The 17,324-nt window shown below is 51.6% G+C and overlaps 1 protein-coding gene across 1 annotated transcript in view; it reads right to left on the bottom strand.

Annotated features, from left to right (window-relative positions):
- GRIK4 (glutamate ionotropic receptor kainate type subunit 4) overlaps positions 1-17,324 on the bottom strand; it is a 327,108-nt gene that overhangs the window by 66,326 nt on the left and 243,458 nt on the right. The window contains exons 10-11 of the mRNA XM_089915709.1: positions 16,915-17,022; positions 10,180-10,383 (exon numbers count right to left, since the gene is read on the bottom strand). Of these exons, the coding sequence (XP_089771835.1) occupies positions 10,180-10,383; positions 16,915-17,022 (312 nt within the window). The remainder of the gene's footprint in view (positions 1-10,179; positions 10,384-16,914; positions 17,023-17,324) is intronic.

The raw sequence follows: 17,324 nt of genomic DNA, 5'->3' as shown, positions 1-17,324 counted from the left end.
TCACAGCAAGCCAATCTCTCAGAAGGCTTTCAGATGCCTTAATTAATCCATTTTCATTTCCCTAGCAGACCCTCACTCCCCTTAACAGCTGGTACTCGGCAGGGAAGGCGGAAATAATTCCCAAGAAGTGAACCTTCTGACAAATTTCCCAGGCTGCTTCTAGACACCCATGGCGTTTGGAGGAGTTCCCAGTCTGGAGCTGCTGGGGTAGCTCTGAACATAAGTGAACTCCAAAGCCCCCTGGGATTCCCATCCATATCAACTCCTTTAGCGGAAAAGAACATTCACGGGGGTCTAAGGACAGCCAGGCAAAGGCTCTGCTCTCTTTTTCTGAATCTGTGGCTGACCTTCTCTGAGCCTCATGTGCTATGATCCTGGGGAGGGAACCGGCTTGACACTGCTTCTTGGGAGATGAGGATTTAAGCTGTGCACCCTCACAGGCGATGTACAATGTCTTTCCTTGGTCCTGCCCTGCTTAGGGCTCCCCCAGCAACCTGCTCACCTCTCTCATGCCCACACTAGAGCACACGTTTCTTTTACGTGTCTATCCTCTGCCTACCTCCATACCACCTCATCTGTAAGCTCTCAAAGACAGAACCAAGTCTCATCTGTCCTCTGACCCCACACCTCTAGCACAGTAGCTGGCTCACTGTGTTAAATTGCTACCTGCTGATGGATTAATCATTTGACGGCCCTGTTTTCTACGCCTCGGGTTGACAGTTGGGTTGATAGAAACCTGCTGAGGAATGAACTCCCTAAGTGTATTCAAGGCATGCGTATCAGCTGGTGCCTTGCTCTGCATGATCCGAGGGAACTAGCTGTTAACACCTGCCTGTGTCCCAGGCGCTGTGTTAGGTGCACATGGATATCAGGATGAATAAGACACTGTGCTTGCCTGCAAGGAGCTGGTGGCCCCACTGCCACTAAGAACCCGCCCAGAGGTCCCCGTTCAGAAGTAATTTCTGCCTCCTACTCTGCTCTTTATATATGATGCAGTTTGTATTTGTAACAGAGCACTTATCCTGTACAACCCTGGACAGCTCCTAGAGGAAAGGGACCTGGTTTCAAATCCTAGCACTTCCAGGTGCTGGCCTCTCTGGAGCTGTGCATTCTTGGTCTATAAAAAGGAAGTAGTGGGCTTCCCTGGTGGCGCAATGGTTGAGAGTCCGCCTGCCGATGCTGGGACACGGGTTCGTGCCCCGGTCCGGGAAGATCCCACATGCCGCGGAGCGGCTGGGCCCGTGAGCCATGGCCGCTGAGCCTGCGCGTCCGGAGCCTGTGCTCCGCAACGGGAGAGGCCACGACAGTGAGAGGCCCGCGTACCGCAAAAAAAAAAAAAAAAAAAAGGAATTAGTTATAACACCCACTTCCTGGATAACAGGGTTGAGGATGTAAGTGTAATCCATGTGACCCTCTCACACTGGCCACCCAGAACCTCCTCTCGTTTTGCCATTCTCCTGGTCCAGCCTATTCCTTCCTCTCTATTCTCCTAGCAAGTAGACGCAGAGGACAGGAAGGCTGAACCAAAATCACTCTCCGGTCCAGCCACCAGTTCTCACACGCCCCTGGTGATGCAGTAAGACGAGCACAAGACAGGGGTTTGAATAGGGTATGAGTCTGGGCTCTGGCCGCTTGCTGTGAGTCTGAGCTTGGGTTAATTGCTGACTCTCTGAGCCTCCATTTCATCTGGAAAATGGAGTCACAATCCCCGCCATGCACAGATAAATGAAATAGTATGTCTAGAGCTCCTGCCTAGTGCCTGGCCCTTGGTCAGCAGCCATCACCGGCCCCCTCTCCTTCCTGGGGGCTCAGCTTTGAACAAGGAAGAGGTGCCTCCAGCAGAGGACACCCCCATTCTAATTCTCTACAAAGCCATGGGAATGGAGAGGAAAAAGAAAATCTGAAGGCCCATGGCGGAGCCCTTCACTGAAAGCTGGTGATAGACAGGTAGGGAGGTTCACAATCATCGCAGGCTGAGGCTCCAGAGGCCCAGCCACAGTCTTCTGGGGGCTGTGCACCTCACCCCTGAATGCAGAGAGAGGGAAGCAGTCACAGAGGCAGACAGCAGAGCCCAGCTGCATGGGCGGCAGCAGATACAGTCATCTCAGAAGAAAGGCTGTGCGGCTGCAGTCTCCAAACTGCCTTTATTGGCTTTTGATCAGGTGGGTGAAAGGACTCAAGTGACAGAAAAGAACCTCTGAGAACTCAAAATGAGGCAAAGAGTTGTAAAGGGAGGGTCTGATGAGAGATGGACAGCAAAGGCGGTTGTGGTCCAAGATGCAGCCCAGGGCTCTGGCCCTTTTATTCTCAAGGACAACAGCCTGTGGATAATGAACCAGACAAGATGGATTTCCTCCCTTCCCAGGTCTTGGGGGGTGGTATGCAGGGACCACTGCTTGACATGCATCCCTCAAGAAGCCATTCCAGGAAGGACCTTGCTCGGAGTCAAACAGCCCTCCCTCTTCTCCCAAGAGGCAGGATGAGCTGAACCCATGCTTAAAAGTCTCCAGGAAAGGGGGGCTCCCTCACGCAGTAGGTCCTAGAATTAAACGCTGAGACCCCACACCGTCGCCATTTTCTCCTGCGCATCCTCACCGCCATTGGCTTCCTTCGGGCCCCATCCCGTCCCCCTGCATCACTGGACCACCATCTGATGAGTATACCTGCATCTGGTGTTCCCACCTCCAATCCATCCCCCTCTCCCTGTCGGACTAACCTTCCGGAATCAACGCCAATTACGCCACTCTTCCCCTCCTGGTATAAAACAAACAGACCACCTCATTCTTCAACAGCTCCCCATTAGCTCTCTGGACATAGTTTAAGTATCCAACCATTTAAATCCTGTCACGATTGGCCCCTGCCTACACCACTCCTCTCCTCCACTCCCTGCAGCACCTGACACCAGCTGCAGAGAACCACTCACACTGCCTGGCATGATCTCAGCCTTTGCTGCACCTAGAATATTCTTTTCTACTGAGATGATGCTTCTCCATCCTCAGTACTCTGTTCAGTGGTCCTTTCCTGGGTGAGCCCTTCCCTGTTCATATCTGTACATACCTTGACAGTGCTTCCACCAGACCTACCCCTGCCACTCACTACCCACGTGACCGTGAACAGGTTCCTTATCTGCTTTGCGACTCAGTTTCCTCACCTGCAACATTTGGTTATTGTGAGGACTAAATGAGTTAGTATAGTCAAGCACTGAAAACAGTGCCTGGCCCACAGGAAACACTTAGTAAATGTCAGCCATCGTTATTCTCATCATTATTAATATTATTAATAGAGCATGTATCACACTGTACGGGAGTTCTTGGTTTGCCTCTTTGAGTAGATCCTGAATTCCTTACCAGCAACCCCTCACATCCACATGGTGCTTGTCAGAAAGGGAGCACTTTGATGAATGAATGAATGAATTGTTGAATTAAAATTGGAGTTCACCTCTTCCTATTTGAGTAAATGCAGAGACCAGGCTTTAAGGAGGAGAAGGATGCCGTCCCTGAGTCTGGCCGTCACATGCGGAAAGAGTCGAGCTTTCAGTTTTAGTCCCTGGATCTGTACCTTGATTTTAAAGAATAGAATTCTATGACCTATTTGCAGTTAAAATAGTCTCTGGCTTCAAGGTGAAAAGGAATCCCAGGGGACTAGTTGTATTTTTTTTTTTTTTTTCGTTCAGCAAAATGGCTCTGGACAACTTTCCCAGTGGATTAATGCCACAGACAGCCCACCCTACCAAGTCTCTTACAATCCTTTCTCCCAGGGAAACAGGAGGGGAAATGGAATGAGGTATTTCAGCTTCATTTATACTTAATTCATCAAAATGTCATTGGTAAGAGCTATTCGATGTCCAAAGCTTATGAGCCTTGAATCTAAGCCTTCTAAAGCCCTTTTCTCTTTGAACCTAAACGGGCCGTTCTGCCAGCATGGCGTTGAATGCCAGCAGGGTACTTGGTTCTGAGCTTGGAAGCTTGAGGGGGGTCTCTCTCTTCCTGAATGTGCTTTGCTCTCTCCCAAGCTGGGCCCCAAGGATGTGAAATGCAGTCTCTCGCCTTCCAGGGTACCAGTGCTCAGGGCTGAACTGACAAGGATACCTCACACACACCGGGCGAGAGGAGAAGGGGTCAGAGAGCTCATCCGTCCAGCTCTTCCGCTTTAACGATAACGTGTAATTCCTTTACGGGCCAGAATCAGACATGGGTACCAAATTCTGGGCATCCTCCAAATGTTCTGCCTAGAAGGACCTCTCAGGAGGGGACGCCATTTGTGACTGGAGGCAGATGAGGCCGTAATTCCAGCAGGAGAGGCCATATGCTGTGGTTGAGGACTCAGGTGCCCATTCGCTGGCTGTGGGACCTTGGGTGAATCATTTGTATTTCTAAGCCTCAGGTTGCTCACCAATAGGACGGGGATAAGGATATTCACTTTGCAGAGCCATTGTGGATGATAAAGAGGCAATGCTGTGAAAGCAGTTTCAAACATGAAATCAGTGCACAAGGGCTTCCCTGCTGGCGCAGTGGTTGAGAGTCCGCCTGCCACGGCAGGGGACGCGGGTTTGTGCCCTGGTCCGGGAAGATCCCACATGCCGCGGAGCGGCTGGGCCCGTGAGCCATGGCCGCTGAGCCTGCGCGTCCGGAGCCTGTGCTCCGCAACGGGAGAGGCCACAACAGTGAGAGGCCCACGTACCGCAAAAAAAAAAAAAAAAAAAAAATCAGTGCACAAATGTGGGGGGCGACTAGGACAACACCCAGGACAGACACACCCCTGACTGTAGTGCTTCCCAGTTATCCACTGCGGGAAGAAGTGCTCGTGTCTTGGCAAGGATTCCAGATCCCTTCATGAATGCGCCGTTCCCCCACCCTCTCTGTCCTGCCCACCTTGACTGTCATTACCCCCCACCCCCCGCCACGATGCTCCAGCCACGTGACCGTCCCTGCCTCTCCTCAATCCCTGAGAGATGCATTCTCCACTCCCAGCAGCCACTTGCATAAACGATTTCATTTTAAACAATAGCCAACCTCCCAGCTCCACAGCTCCTTCTAGCTACAACCCTTTATCTTGCTTTCCCATAAGAGCGAAGCTTCTTTGAGGAGCATTACACAATGATTCAACCATTGCAGTCTGATTTCAATCCAGCCACCCACTGAAACCGCTCTTGCCCGTGGCTTCTGCACTGCTAAACCTGATGAAGGCTCTTCTGTACTTCCTTTCAAGAGGTGGGAAACTTCTTTACCCACTCTCTCTCAGCAGCCTTCACAGGCTCTCCTCCCTCACCTCCCTCTTGAACGTATGATTTTCTCCCTGGGGATTCCTTCTCTCCTCACAGCTTCAGTAACCATCTACATCCACTCCCACACCTAGAGCTTCGATCCGCTGAGCCCATTCTAGCCAACTCTTGCTGAATATCCCTACCTGCGTGTCCAAAAGGCTTTTCAAAGTTACCATTTTCAAAGCTGAAATCATCCCCCTCCTTCCTCCCAGACCTATTTTTCTCCTGAACTTTCCACCTCAATGACTGGCACCACCATCCACCCAGATGTCCACGTCAGAAACCTGGGTGTCATCCTACTCTTGTCCCTCTCCCCTTGGCCACATCCATTTGGTCCCCGAGTCCTGATGATTTATCTGTTAAATAGTTTCAACAGGTTACAAAACAGCATAAGCATTATGATCCAGTTTAAGGAAAAACTTGTGTAAAGTATATACTCATTAAGAAATCAGAAGGGCCCATATGGAAATGTTAACCATGGGTATTACTAGATGGTGGAATTACAAGTAATTTTTTGTCTTTTAAAACATACATATTTTGTAAAGACTGCATACCTCTATATAAAAGAAAAACTGTTATCTTTAAAGATAGGTACCTTCCTCTAACTCCTAAGTTACTTTTGGTTCTCATCAACTGTTGGAGCAACCTGACCTTCTACCCGGTTCCCCTACCTCCAGGCTTGTCCCGCCCCTCCACATTCCATGCTGTAGAAGGTCATATAGGACCTTCGTCAGTGAGCACTGCCCACTTCCTAGCCTTGCTTTCCACCATGCTCTGTTCCAGGTATAGTGACCTGAAACAGAAACTACCATATGCACCTTCCTGTCTCCACGCCTTGGACCCTAGTTCCTTCCCACCTGGCATGTTCTTCTCTCTCCATGTCCCTCCTCTCCCTGGCCAACTTCTCCTGGTCCTTAAAGATTCAAGTCAAGCATCACCTCCTGCAGGCGTTTTCCCTACACATCACAAGCAGAGTCAGGAGGCTGTCCTCCAGTCCTCTCACCATCCCCTATCCCTCCCCATCCTATAGCCTTTCTCCCTCTGCTTTTACCCAACTGGTCCCCCATCAAATAGTGACCTAGGGACTACCTCATTCAACTTTGTTTCTGAATACCTTGAACAATTTCAATTAAAAGCTCACTTTAAATAAATTTATTGGGGTGATACAGGAGGAGGCTGAGGCTGTTCTGAGGGCATCTTCTTCTTCAAGCTGCTCTAGTCCATCTCCTCCTCTCTGCCAAGTATACCTCCACCAAGACACACCATCACTTCTGTGCAGTCCTGCTGTGGGCTCAGCTGTGAAGGATGTGACTGGAGTAATATAAATCCAAACCCAAGAGGCTCCCAAACAGACATGGTTCTCATCTCCCCTGCCCAGACACAGCCCTGGGGGTGAGAGGCCAGCCACCTGGCCCATTTTATGTGAATCCACTTGTTTTCACTCCAACCACACTCCTACTTTTAATGGGATTTACACCAAAAGACAGGCTCTGATGATTTCTAAACATAAGCAGAAAATATGCTTGAATGCACATGTCCAAACCGCAACGGTCTTGGGTAAGCAGGTGACAATGGAGGGGATATGGGGATATATGTGTCCGTATAGCTGATTCACTTTGTTATACAGCAGAAACTAACACACCACTGTAAAGCAATTATACTCCAATAAAGATGTTAAAAAAAAAAAAAAGCAGGTGACAATGGATGTGTAAGACTGAGGCTCTAGAATGCCCAGTGGAGATGACCCAGGCCTCTACTCTTTACAGCACATCACTCCAACATCCAGGAAGCTACTGCATTCCTCAAACTCTCTAAAAAAAAGAAATTCCTGTATGTCAAACTTTCTATGCGTGTGTGCATACTCACGTGTATGTTATTATAAATCCTTACAAAAATTCTTTCTAGATAAACACTGAAGCCTTGGGGGATGGAGTGGAAAAGATAAAATAAGTTGCGTAAGAACACCCAGCTAGTAAGGGGGTGAATTGATGTTAGGTCTAACTTCAAGATTCACGCTCTCAGAACACAAGCACTGAAGTCAGACAAGGGCTTAAATGCTGGCTCCAAACTCACCAGCTGTGCGATCTTTGGCAGGTTACTTAAGTTCTCTGAGCCTGTATTTCCTCATCTGTATAAGTGACAGATTTAGGTGCCGTGACCTCTGAGGTCTGTTCCACTTGGGACATCAAGTAGCCCCAAGGCTCTACTGTTACAACCTCTGACTTGTTCCTGTGCAGCTTGGGGAAGGGGTCATACAGGAAGGATGCAGGCTCTAGGACTACTGTGATCCTAGGGGAACACTGGGGCAGACACATCAAAGCGTTGAACCCCGGGGCAGAGCAGGGCCGGGGTCACGCACTCCTGCCCAGAATAAGCCCCCACTCCGTGGCATTCAGACGACCTTCTGGCAGATATGCTCTTCTCATTCTTCACACATCAGCTCAAACATCATTTCCCAAGGGAAGCCTTCCCTCCCCTGTCCCCTCGCCTCTCAAGGCTGGACCCCTCCCCCACAGGTACCCTCTCATAGCTCCTTCTACTTCCCCTTTCTTTGTACTTAACACAGTGTGTTAGTAATATCCTGCTGTGATCATTTATTAATATCTGTCTCTCACTAGTAAGATTCATGAGGGTAGTGAGTACGTTTATTTTGTCCCCCATTGTATCTCCATTGTCTAGGAAAGAGGAAAGTGTTCGATGGATCTGTATTGAACGAATGGGTTAATTAGTTAAGTAATTAATACTACGCAGTCAAGTCTTGATGAGACCAAAGCAGCAGTGTTTTGACTTGCAAGCCGACCTGGAGTGAATTTTAAGATCCTGTCTGATTGCCCAAGTCGTTCAGTACGAAGCTGCATGTCCTTGAGCCTTGGATTCCTCTCCTCTTCCTGCCAGTCCATGTCACAGCTCATTTGGGAGTTGATAAGGGGATGGCTGTGCACTGACTCTGACATCCCTGAAGTCACCCCACCAATCACCAGGAAGGCCAAGGGGGCTGAAGAAACAGGCTCAAGGTGACAGAGTACATCGGTAAGAAGGGAAGGAAAAGGCCTAGCATTTCAGCTTTCTGGGGTTTAACCACTGGACTGCATCTCTACCAGGGCATCCCAACAAGAGGACTGCTTCAGGAGGGGCTCTGGGGCTTCGAGAAAAGCAGCACATCCTTTGCTGTGGAAGGAAGTGTGGGCATCGTCAGCTGGGCGCTTGAGTCTCAAAGACAGCAGACAGCTCCCTGAAGAAGTCTTCACCCTCCCACTCTGCCCCTGTGAGAGGCTCCCAGGGCTCCCTGGGCCTTCTGCAACCTTCTGTTGATTGTTTGCAAGCCTCTCCCTGACAGCAAAGCCTCCCTCTGGACTCTAGGAACTGGACAGTTCACCGTCTCGCTGAACAAGTCTTGCCGCTGACCCCGCTGGGTCACTGCAAATGCTGTCAGGCAAACTCCTCACCACTGTCCCACCTTGGCTCTCAATTACCTTCTCCATGCTCTTGTCTATACAGAACTTTTCATCATGCATTGCCAAGGATCACTTATTTAATACCCGGACTAACACTTTTATCCTTCAAGACTAGGATTTAAAAAATGTATATTTTACCCCAAGTTTGGTACATATAAAGGGTTAAGATCATATTAATTCAATGGATAAAGAGGAGGGAGAAAAGAAGGAAAGAAAAAAGCAAGCAAGAGTGAAAGGGAGGGAGGGTAAAAAGGAAGGAGAGAAGGAAGGGCCTAGACTTATGCAGACCTTTCTTGGTGACATCCCACTCCAGCTGAGGTCGTGTTCTTAGGTGGGAAGAATGTGGGTTCTGGAGTTAGACAAATCTGGGTTCAAATCCCAGCCCCGTCTCACCCTAACTGTGTGGCTTCAGACAAGTCATTTAAGCTCTCTGAGTTCAGGTGGCGCATTTGTAAAATGAGGATAACAGCTAACTAAAAGGTATATTCCCAGAGGATTAGAGATAACGTATGTAAAGCACCCTGCACTTTGGTACTGGCTGGGAGGCTGCAGGGGCTCCTTCTGCACTCGGAAAGCACAGAGAGGTAGGGACTGGTTCAAGAACCAACCCATAAGAACCTAGGTCTGTGCTCTCCACATTGGATACCCATCACCTTTCCTGAGCAGAAAAACTCAGTTATGGAAATATGGACAGTGAATGAGTAACAACCAAATTAATTTTTACAGACGTTAACAGTATATACCAAGAAAACAAGAGCTCTGCCCCCGCAAGAACTTTCTATAGCCTTGCTCTAACCTAACGACGACTGACGCTCTATGACGCTCACCTGCGTTTTAATTGAGTCTCTGCATTCACCCTGAAAATCTACAGTCTGCCCAAGTGCACCTTGGCCCTGGGTCTGTAAAAGCACATTAAGGAGAGCGGAACATAATACAAGAAGTAACGAAATAGCCATAACTATGACCAACTCCTCTGCCAGGTGATCCCTTTTCCCTTGTTATTTAACCATGTCTCCTCGAGAGTGCTTCTCGAGTGTCAAAGTCAACGGACGTGAGTGTGTTCTACTCTCCCAGGGCCTGTCCAAGCTCTGCCAAAGGCGCTGATGACCAAAAAAATAATCAGAACAAACAAAAAGCACCTGGATTATCCAAGAACGGAACCCCAATTCTCTAAGCCGCGTTCAGCGATCAAGGCCTCCGTTACCTGTTACAGGTGCTGGACTGGGACCAGGAGAGCCACAGGGCAGGGATCAAGGTGGTCTTATTCTTCAATGTATATTACCAGTGCCTGGCTCGTTGCCAGCTCAGGAAAGATTTGCGCAATGAATGGACAAATAAATGAAAACTGCATGACCGATTGACTAATAAATGGAAGAACCACGAGGATACAGCACAACCTCCTGTCCTTCCAGCTGCCTCCCCAGCCCACCCCCAAATCCAAACCACCTGTTCTTTCCTTACCCGAGCGATCAGCTCCCCGACCATTCCCGTCCAGGTGCCATTGGCCTCAGGCACGCCGTACACGCCGTCCCCGACCAGGCGGATCTTGTAGTTGAACCGGAGGATCTCTGCCAGCTCCTTGAGCATGTCCACGCAGAAGCCCTCGTAGCGGTCATTGCCTTCCATCTCCTGGTGGTTTCCCTTCAGCATTAAATACGGGTTTTCCTGCAGCAAAACTGGGCAGCTGTCATTCTCATCTTAGCCCTGGTGTCTCAGCCACACATGACGAGGGGGTCGGGAACACAGGAGGTTGGGACGAAGATGGGGTGGAAGGAGGGAAGTGGCTTGGGTAATGGGGTACTTCGGAGGTGGCAGTGAGCTCCCCTCCCTGACTTCAAGGCACTTCTCTTACCTGGAACACATAAGGGTCCCACTGCACAGAGGGTCCAGTGGAAGCCCCTCCACCTTGTTTGAGGTCATCATCTGACCCCACCCTGCACTTCATTCCTTCCTTTTTTTCCCCTTCCTTTGTTTATTCCACATAGATGGATCACGGCGGATTATGAGATACAAGGATGCTGACAACAGAGCAAGCGAGATTCTTACATGCACAGAACAACCACAAACCCGAGGCAGGACGCGTCCAGCTGTGAGCGTTGGGAGGAGGGTCTTTCTGGTGAAATGTCCAGGGAAGGTTCTATGGAGAAGGTGGGATGCAAGCTGGGCTCCGGAGGAAGACAGAACACTGACAGATGGAAGTGGTGTGAATGGAGGGCTGTTCATGGGCAGGGGAAAGGCAGGATCAAGGGCAAAATCCCGAGTGAGAAGGAGTGTAGCCCATTCGGTGGACAATGGGGCTGCCCTTGAGTGGGAGCCTGGGCTGTGTGGAGGGGAGGGGTGGTGGATAAATTTAGAAAGATGAATTAGGGTCAGCGTGGGCCTTGGGTGCCAGGACGAGGTGACTGTGCATCATACATATATAGTAGGGAAGCACTAAGGGTTTTAAAGACTTAAGGATGTGAGTAAAGAATATTATATAGCAAGAGAGAGGTCTGGGAGTGAGGACGGACCCTCTCCTGATACGGGATGCTGAGTCCTGAGCCGTGCTTGGGGTCAGATTGGATTGCAAGGCTGAAGAATCACAGAGAGGGTCAGGCTTGATGCCAGGTTGGGTGTGAGGCCCAGAGGGTAGGTCCACAGACCCTTGGAGCCTGAGCAGATGACCAAGGATGATGTCATCATGGCCATGGATGGTTTGAAAAGGAAGAGGTTTTGGAACGTGTTGAATCTGAGGTGCTGGTCATCGATCCAGGAGGGAACATCTGACTGAATGTTGGAATATGGGGTGAGGGCAGGATCGGGGGCAGAGATGGGGCAGCCTCCGGACAGAGGTGATGGCTGAAGCTGCAGCATATGAGAGACCATCGGGGGGAAGGACAGCAGAGGGACAGACCTGATCTTAGGGAGGGGGAAAGTGAAGAGCAGCCGTAGAGGAGGACAAAGCAGAAGCGGCCAGAAAAGCCGACAATCAGGAAAATGTGGTCATGAAGGTCAAGGAGGAAAGGGTTTCAAGCAGGAGAAGGCAGACATTCCCACAAAGAGAGGAAGCAGGGCTGTGAAAGGGCATCTGGGTCACATGTCCCTGGAGACCTTCGAAGGCAGGTTGGGGTGGGGAGGGGGGAGGGGATGGCAGAACCCCGCAAGGACGGGTGTGCACGAGAGGTGCACGGGTGAGGGCCGACCAGGATGTTGAGAAGTTCAGAGACAAGTGCTGGCAGAGCTTCTCCACCCAACTGCTACTGGCTATGTCTCGCTCCAAACCTCAGTTCCCCCTCTGCCTGCAACAGGCTTGGAGGATGCCCAGTATCCACCAATCCCTTGATGGATGATTCCCTAAATAGGAGGGTAGCCCAAGGACAGCAGGGTGTAGGTAAGGTGGTAGTGATGGTGTCTTAGGATGGGAGGGACCAGAGTACATGTGTAGGTACGAAGGGAGGAATCCTTAGAAAAGGGCAGATTAGAAAAGGAAGAAAGAGAAGACTAGTCAGTGCAGCAAAGTCCCGGGAGAGCCAGGGTCTAGGTGAACATGGGAAGTGGGCCTGGGGGTGAGGTGGAGAGCATAGATGTGGGTACAGAGGGGGCGCGGAGGAGGCCCAAGGTACGGAGCCATGCCAGCCCCCAGAGGTGGGGGCAGGTAGGAGGGAAGGCTTGGTGCCTGGAAAGGTTTCCTCGGGGAACATGATGTGGGGTGAGCAGAGAGGAGCGCAGGGTTGCCCAGGCCCAGCTGGGTCAGGAGGCTGAATGCAGATGGGCAGCTGAGAGCAGGGCTTGCAAGGACGGTTGGACTCGGGGACGGGCAGTAGGGGAGAATGGCTGAGCATCATGGTGGAGTCAATTCTAGAAGCCAACAGAGGGAAGTGCTGAACTGCTGGTTTGCTGAGCTCAAGCTGGAAGGGGCTTCTGGGCTGGGGAAGATGGGCAGCCAGAGAGGCCAGAGGTCGCAAAGGGAGGAAGAGGGAGAGTGGTCTTGTGGGTGTGATGAAGCGGAAGAGGGGAAGGTCGGAGGTTCCGTGCCAGGGAGAGGGAGCTTCAAGTTGAAGGTGATGTGCTTCTGGTTCATGGTCAAGTGCGCTGTCATGTCTGTGAAATGGGCCCAAGCTCCCTGACTTCCACACATGCTGTCCTCAGCTCACGGGCCTCTCTCTGTCCTGCTTTTGCTTAACCTAACTCATCTCTGTCCCTGGGGTCCCATCCCACCTCTGACCCCAACCCACTTCTCAGAACCCCTACCGCACTCACAGCCAGGCCTCCACACACTCATTATTCGTCCTCCTACACGTGCCAGCTCACAGGTAGAACGTACGTGGAGCCTGGGACGGACTCCTCCCTGTCTCTGGGGCCCCCACCTGGCCCCAGCGTCCAGCACTTGTGGATTGTGTGGGTGAAAAGTGCTGAAATGGCCTCACCGACAGGGCCTGGCTGGGCATTTCCACGCCTGGGTTGGAAGGCAGCCTCCCAGGGTATCTTTAACGATCCCAAGGAGTGTCACAAAACTCTTCTCCCCGAGAACTCTTCGCACTTAAGTTAATTTAAAATTCACTGACATATTTAGAGTAAATAAACAGGAGGCCAGTGCTGGAGGGAGGAACCGTGTGGGAGGGGGCGGTGCTCACTGGCACTTTGGAGGGTCTGGGGGCCGCGTGCTGGCCTGGAGCCCTGTCCTGGCGGCCAGTGATGAGGGCAAAGCGCTTAACCCGAGTTCTGATGCAGGGGTGTGCTCTAGGGGTGGGAGCTGCGGCTAATTCTGTGTATTTGCCGGTGTTAACCAATAAATCACTCTCAAGTCCCAGCTGCACCCTGACAGTAGCAGGATGCAACAGGCCTGTGTGCTGAGTTTTAAGGGATAAATCATTCAGGTGGCCATTTGCCAAGGAGGTCTCCCAAAGGCCAGCAGGGACTAAATTAAGGTAATCATTCCTGGTAAGAGTTACTGACTTCTACACACATGCACAAGAGAAGGTTCTCATTTGAATCGTACTGGCCATGTTTTTAAATGTTCCCTTTCACAAAAGTGTCCTTCCCCACCCTCATGAGCACACGTGTGCATATGTGAACAGCCGTGTGCGTGCATGCACTCACACACAGGGTCAGACTGACTTTCCCAGTCTAGAAACATGACCCTGCGGTCTCAGTGTCCCCGTGGGTCTGTGCCAGAGCTCTGAGCCCCGTCCAATTCCAGTTCCGGAAAGGCAGGAAGTAAAACCCGGCAATGTCCCCATTTCTTTCTCAAACTCTTAACTGGCTTTTGAGGGACATCTCTGACCCTGTAGGAAGGAATTCCTTCATTCAAATTCTAATCATCAGGAACTTCCCTGGTGGTGCAGTGGTTAAGAATCCGCCTGCCAATGCAGGGGACACGGGTTTGAGCCCTGGTCCGGGAAGATCCCACATGCCGTGGAGCAGCTAAGCCCGTGCGCCACAACTACTGAGCCTGTGCTCTAGAGCCCGCGAGCCACAACTACTGAGCCCATGTGCCACAACTACTGAACCCACGTGCCACAACTACTGAGCCCGTGTGCCACAACTACTGAAGCCCGCATGCCTAGAGCCCGTGCTCCACAACAAGAGAAGCCACCGCAATGAGAAGCCCGCGCACCGCAACGAAGAGTAGCCCCCACTCACCGCAACTAGAGAAAGCCCGCACACAACAACGAAGACCCAACACAGCCAAAAAAAAAAAAAGAAAAAGAAAAGAAAATTGTAATTATCAGGCTCCTACTTTGTGTCAGGCCCCCCAGTCTTTCAGGAGCCCTCATTCTGGAAGGGGAGGTAGAGCTGTAAACGCCAACTCTAATAGGAGAAAGGTGTGTACAAAATGTGAGAGGCAGGGAGCAGGCAGGAGGCAGATGAGGGAAGACCTCACGGAAGAGGGGACATCAGAGCCAAGCTGTGAAGGCTGTACAAGTATTTCCAGGTGGAAACAGGAATTCACAGAGAGGGTATTCCAGGCAGAGGGAACAGCATGTACAGAGGCAGGGAACAGCATGACGCAGTGAGGAAGTGTCAGGCAGTCCAGTGCTGCCAGACCCCACGTGGCATGGAGAGGAAGCAGGTACAGCAGGATGGGCTTCATGACGAGAGGTTTATATTCCAAGCTCAGGGCTGGTCGCTCCTGGGCAGCACTGAAGTGAGGAAATGACAGGACGGTTCTGATTTTAGAATGGCCGTGCAGCCAGAAGGGCGGGGCTAGGGAGAGACAGACTGAACAAGTGAGAAGGGGGCCTTTGAGGAGGCCACACGCAGCTCCAGTGAAGAGGTGGCTACACCTATGTTAGGGCATGTGCTTGAGGATGGACAGCAGGTGACAGACTCAGGAAGTCCTTCAGAGGCAGAGCAGGTCCCAGCAATCATGTGCATGTTGCCCCCACTCGGCCAGGACTGCCGGTCAGCGTCGCTGCAGCTCAGCCAGGCGCTCCCAGGTCTCAGGGGCTTGGTGACACCACCCCCACCCCCAAATCCTGCTGACATTTCCACGTTGGTTCAGATGAGCTCAGGTTGGGCTGAGATGGGGAGTGGCTAAAACCCTGCCAGCTGGAACTGCCTTCTCCATCCTTTGCTTTGTTCCCTCTACCTGGAATGTTCCGTCCCAGACAGCCACGTGGTTGTCACCTCACCTCATCAGGTCTCTACTCGGATCTGCCCTTCTCAGTGAAGCCAGCAACCCCTCTCCCCTTCCTCAGCTCTGTCTACACCCGAGCACCTAGAACAGCGCCCAGCACACAGGAGTGCCCCCCAAATATTCACTGAATGAATGACTGAAAATATTCGGTGAGCCCCTGTCTCGTACCAAATGAAGGGAAAACTCACAAGCTGGACATTCAAGTCCCTAAGCATTATGGGCCCAGCCCACTTCTCCAGCCTCAGGCCTTTCCCTCTCTACCAATGCCCATTTCCTAGAAACCTGCACTTTTTGGCATTTCCTGAGTGCCCGACAACACTCTCCTTAGTCCACTTCTCCCCCCTCATCAGCCCTGTCTTTGGGGGCCCATCCTCAATGTCCCTCTCCTCGGAAGGCTCTGCTGACCTCCCCGATGGCATGGGACCTCTCTCTCGTTCACCCCCCATGGCGCTAGGCGTGCGCCTCTTTCCTGGCTTTTATCCTGCCCTGCTCACGGGGGATCAGTTATTTCAGTGCAGGCCTCCTGAGCCCCAGGAGTTCATGAATGTAGTGATGGAGGTCCCTGAGCTCTTTTTATCATCTCGAAAGCCTGAAAGAAACGGACGCGTTTCCAAACCTTTGCACAGTTAGCAACAGCACAATAGGCTGAACAGGCTAACAGTCGAGTCTGTTTGGGGCTGGGATTCCATCAGTGCGGCCACACTGATTATCTCCTGTGGATAAGGTGCTGGGCCCGTCAGGGAAATAGGTTTTTGATTGGTTAAGAGGAGGTGGGGGAAGGGGGCAAACTCATAATTACTTAATACATGCAGTTGGTTAACGGACAAATCTTTTAAAACCTGAAGTCTTCAGGGATGGGGGAGGGGAGAAGATGACTCTGGCCGCGAACGCACTTGATTCGCGCCGTCTAAGAAACTACAGCCTGTTTGGGGACAGAGACCGAGTCTTACTCAGCCTCGAGTCTCTAAGAATGAGCACAGTGCCTGGCACACGGGGGAAGGGCTTGGCAATTGTCGAAGGGAACTGAATCAAATAAAAAAGGCAGATGGTCCCTTGCCCTATAGATAGAGAACTGAATCAAATAAAAAAGGCAGATGGTCCCTTGCTCTCTAGATTGAGAGCTTTCTTCTGATCAACTGGAAATGAAGACATAGACCATGAAAACCCATTGCGATTCAGGTGTCCACTGCCAGGGATGCAACTTGTACAAGTAGGCACCAAGGAAAGCAGGCTGTCGTGAAAGAGTAGGAGCCACCCTGGGGGACTTCTCCCGCGTGTCCTAGGTGCCCTGCCCTTGGCTGTGCACAGCTGCCCTGGCTGTCAGGGTGCCCCTGGAAGAGGCGTCCACAAACTGTGCTGTCTTGCCACCCCATCCTGCTTCCCCAGCTGCTTTGGAACTCATCAGATATCATTTCCATATGAAACAACAACTTGAGTTTAATTACACTGTCATAAATTGGCCTCCGTGCTGTGATTAGAGCTCCCATCTTCTGTTCACGGGGAGGCTGGGAACGCCTGGAGATGGAGGAGGCACCCCGGAGAGTGGCAGCTGGGAGGCCCAGGGGGCACCCGCTTACCAGGATGGTGGTGACGACCAGGGTGGTATTGAAGAGGCTGTCGGAGACATTGGAGGCGTAGAGGCGGCTGTCCATGCTGAGGCCGTCTGCCACGTGCCACTGGCCAATCTGAGGAGACCAAGGAGACAGGCTGGGAAGGGGTGGGGGGAGGAGAAGGCTGGGGAGCTGGGGTGCTGAGGTCCTTCGGGCCTCCAGGGCTGGGGGAGCTGAAAGGCTGGTTCCCTGCCTCTGGTGGGGGTACATGTACATCACAGAAGGAGGGAGGGATGCAGAGTGCAGAGCAGAGGGGCGGGACCGGGGCAGAGCTACCAGGGTTGGGGGGTCAGGGGTGGGTGGGGAGACTGCGAGGGGAGGGGAAGACTTAAGAGAGAGGTGGAAGAGGAAAATGGAAAAAGAAATCAGGAATGCAA

Source organism: Delphinapterus leucas, chromosome 7, assembly GCF_059928025.1.
Source record: "Delphinapterus leucas isolate spDelLeu-1000000601 "Yukka" chromosome 7, BTC_Dleu_Yukka2, whole genome shotgun sequence".
Classification (NCBI taxonomy): domain Eukaryota; kingdom Metazoa; phylum Chordata; class Mammalia; order Artiodactyla; family Monodontidae; genus Delphinapterus; species Delphinapterus leucas.
This window is presented reverse-complemented; position numbering and strand designations above follow the sequence as displayed.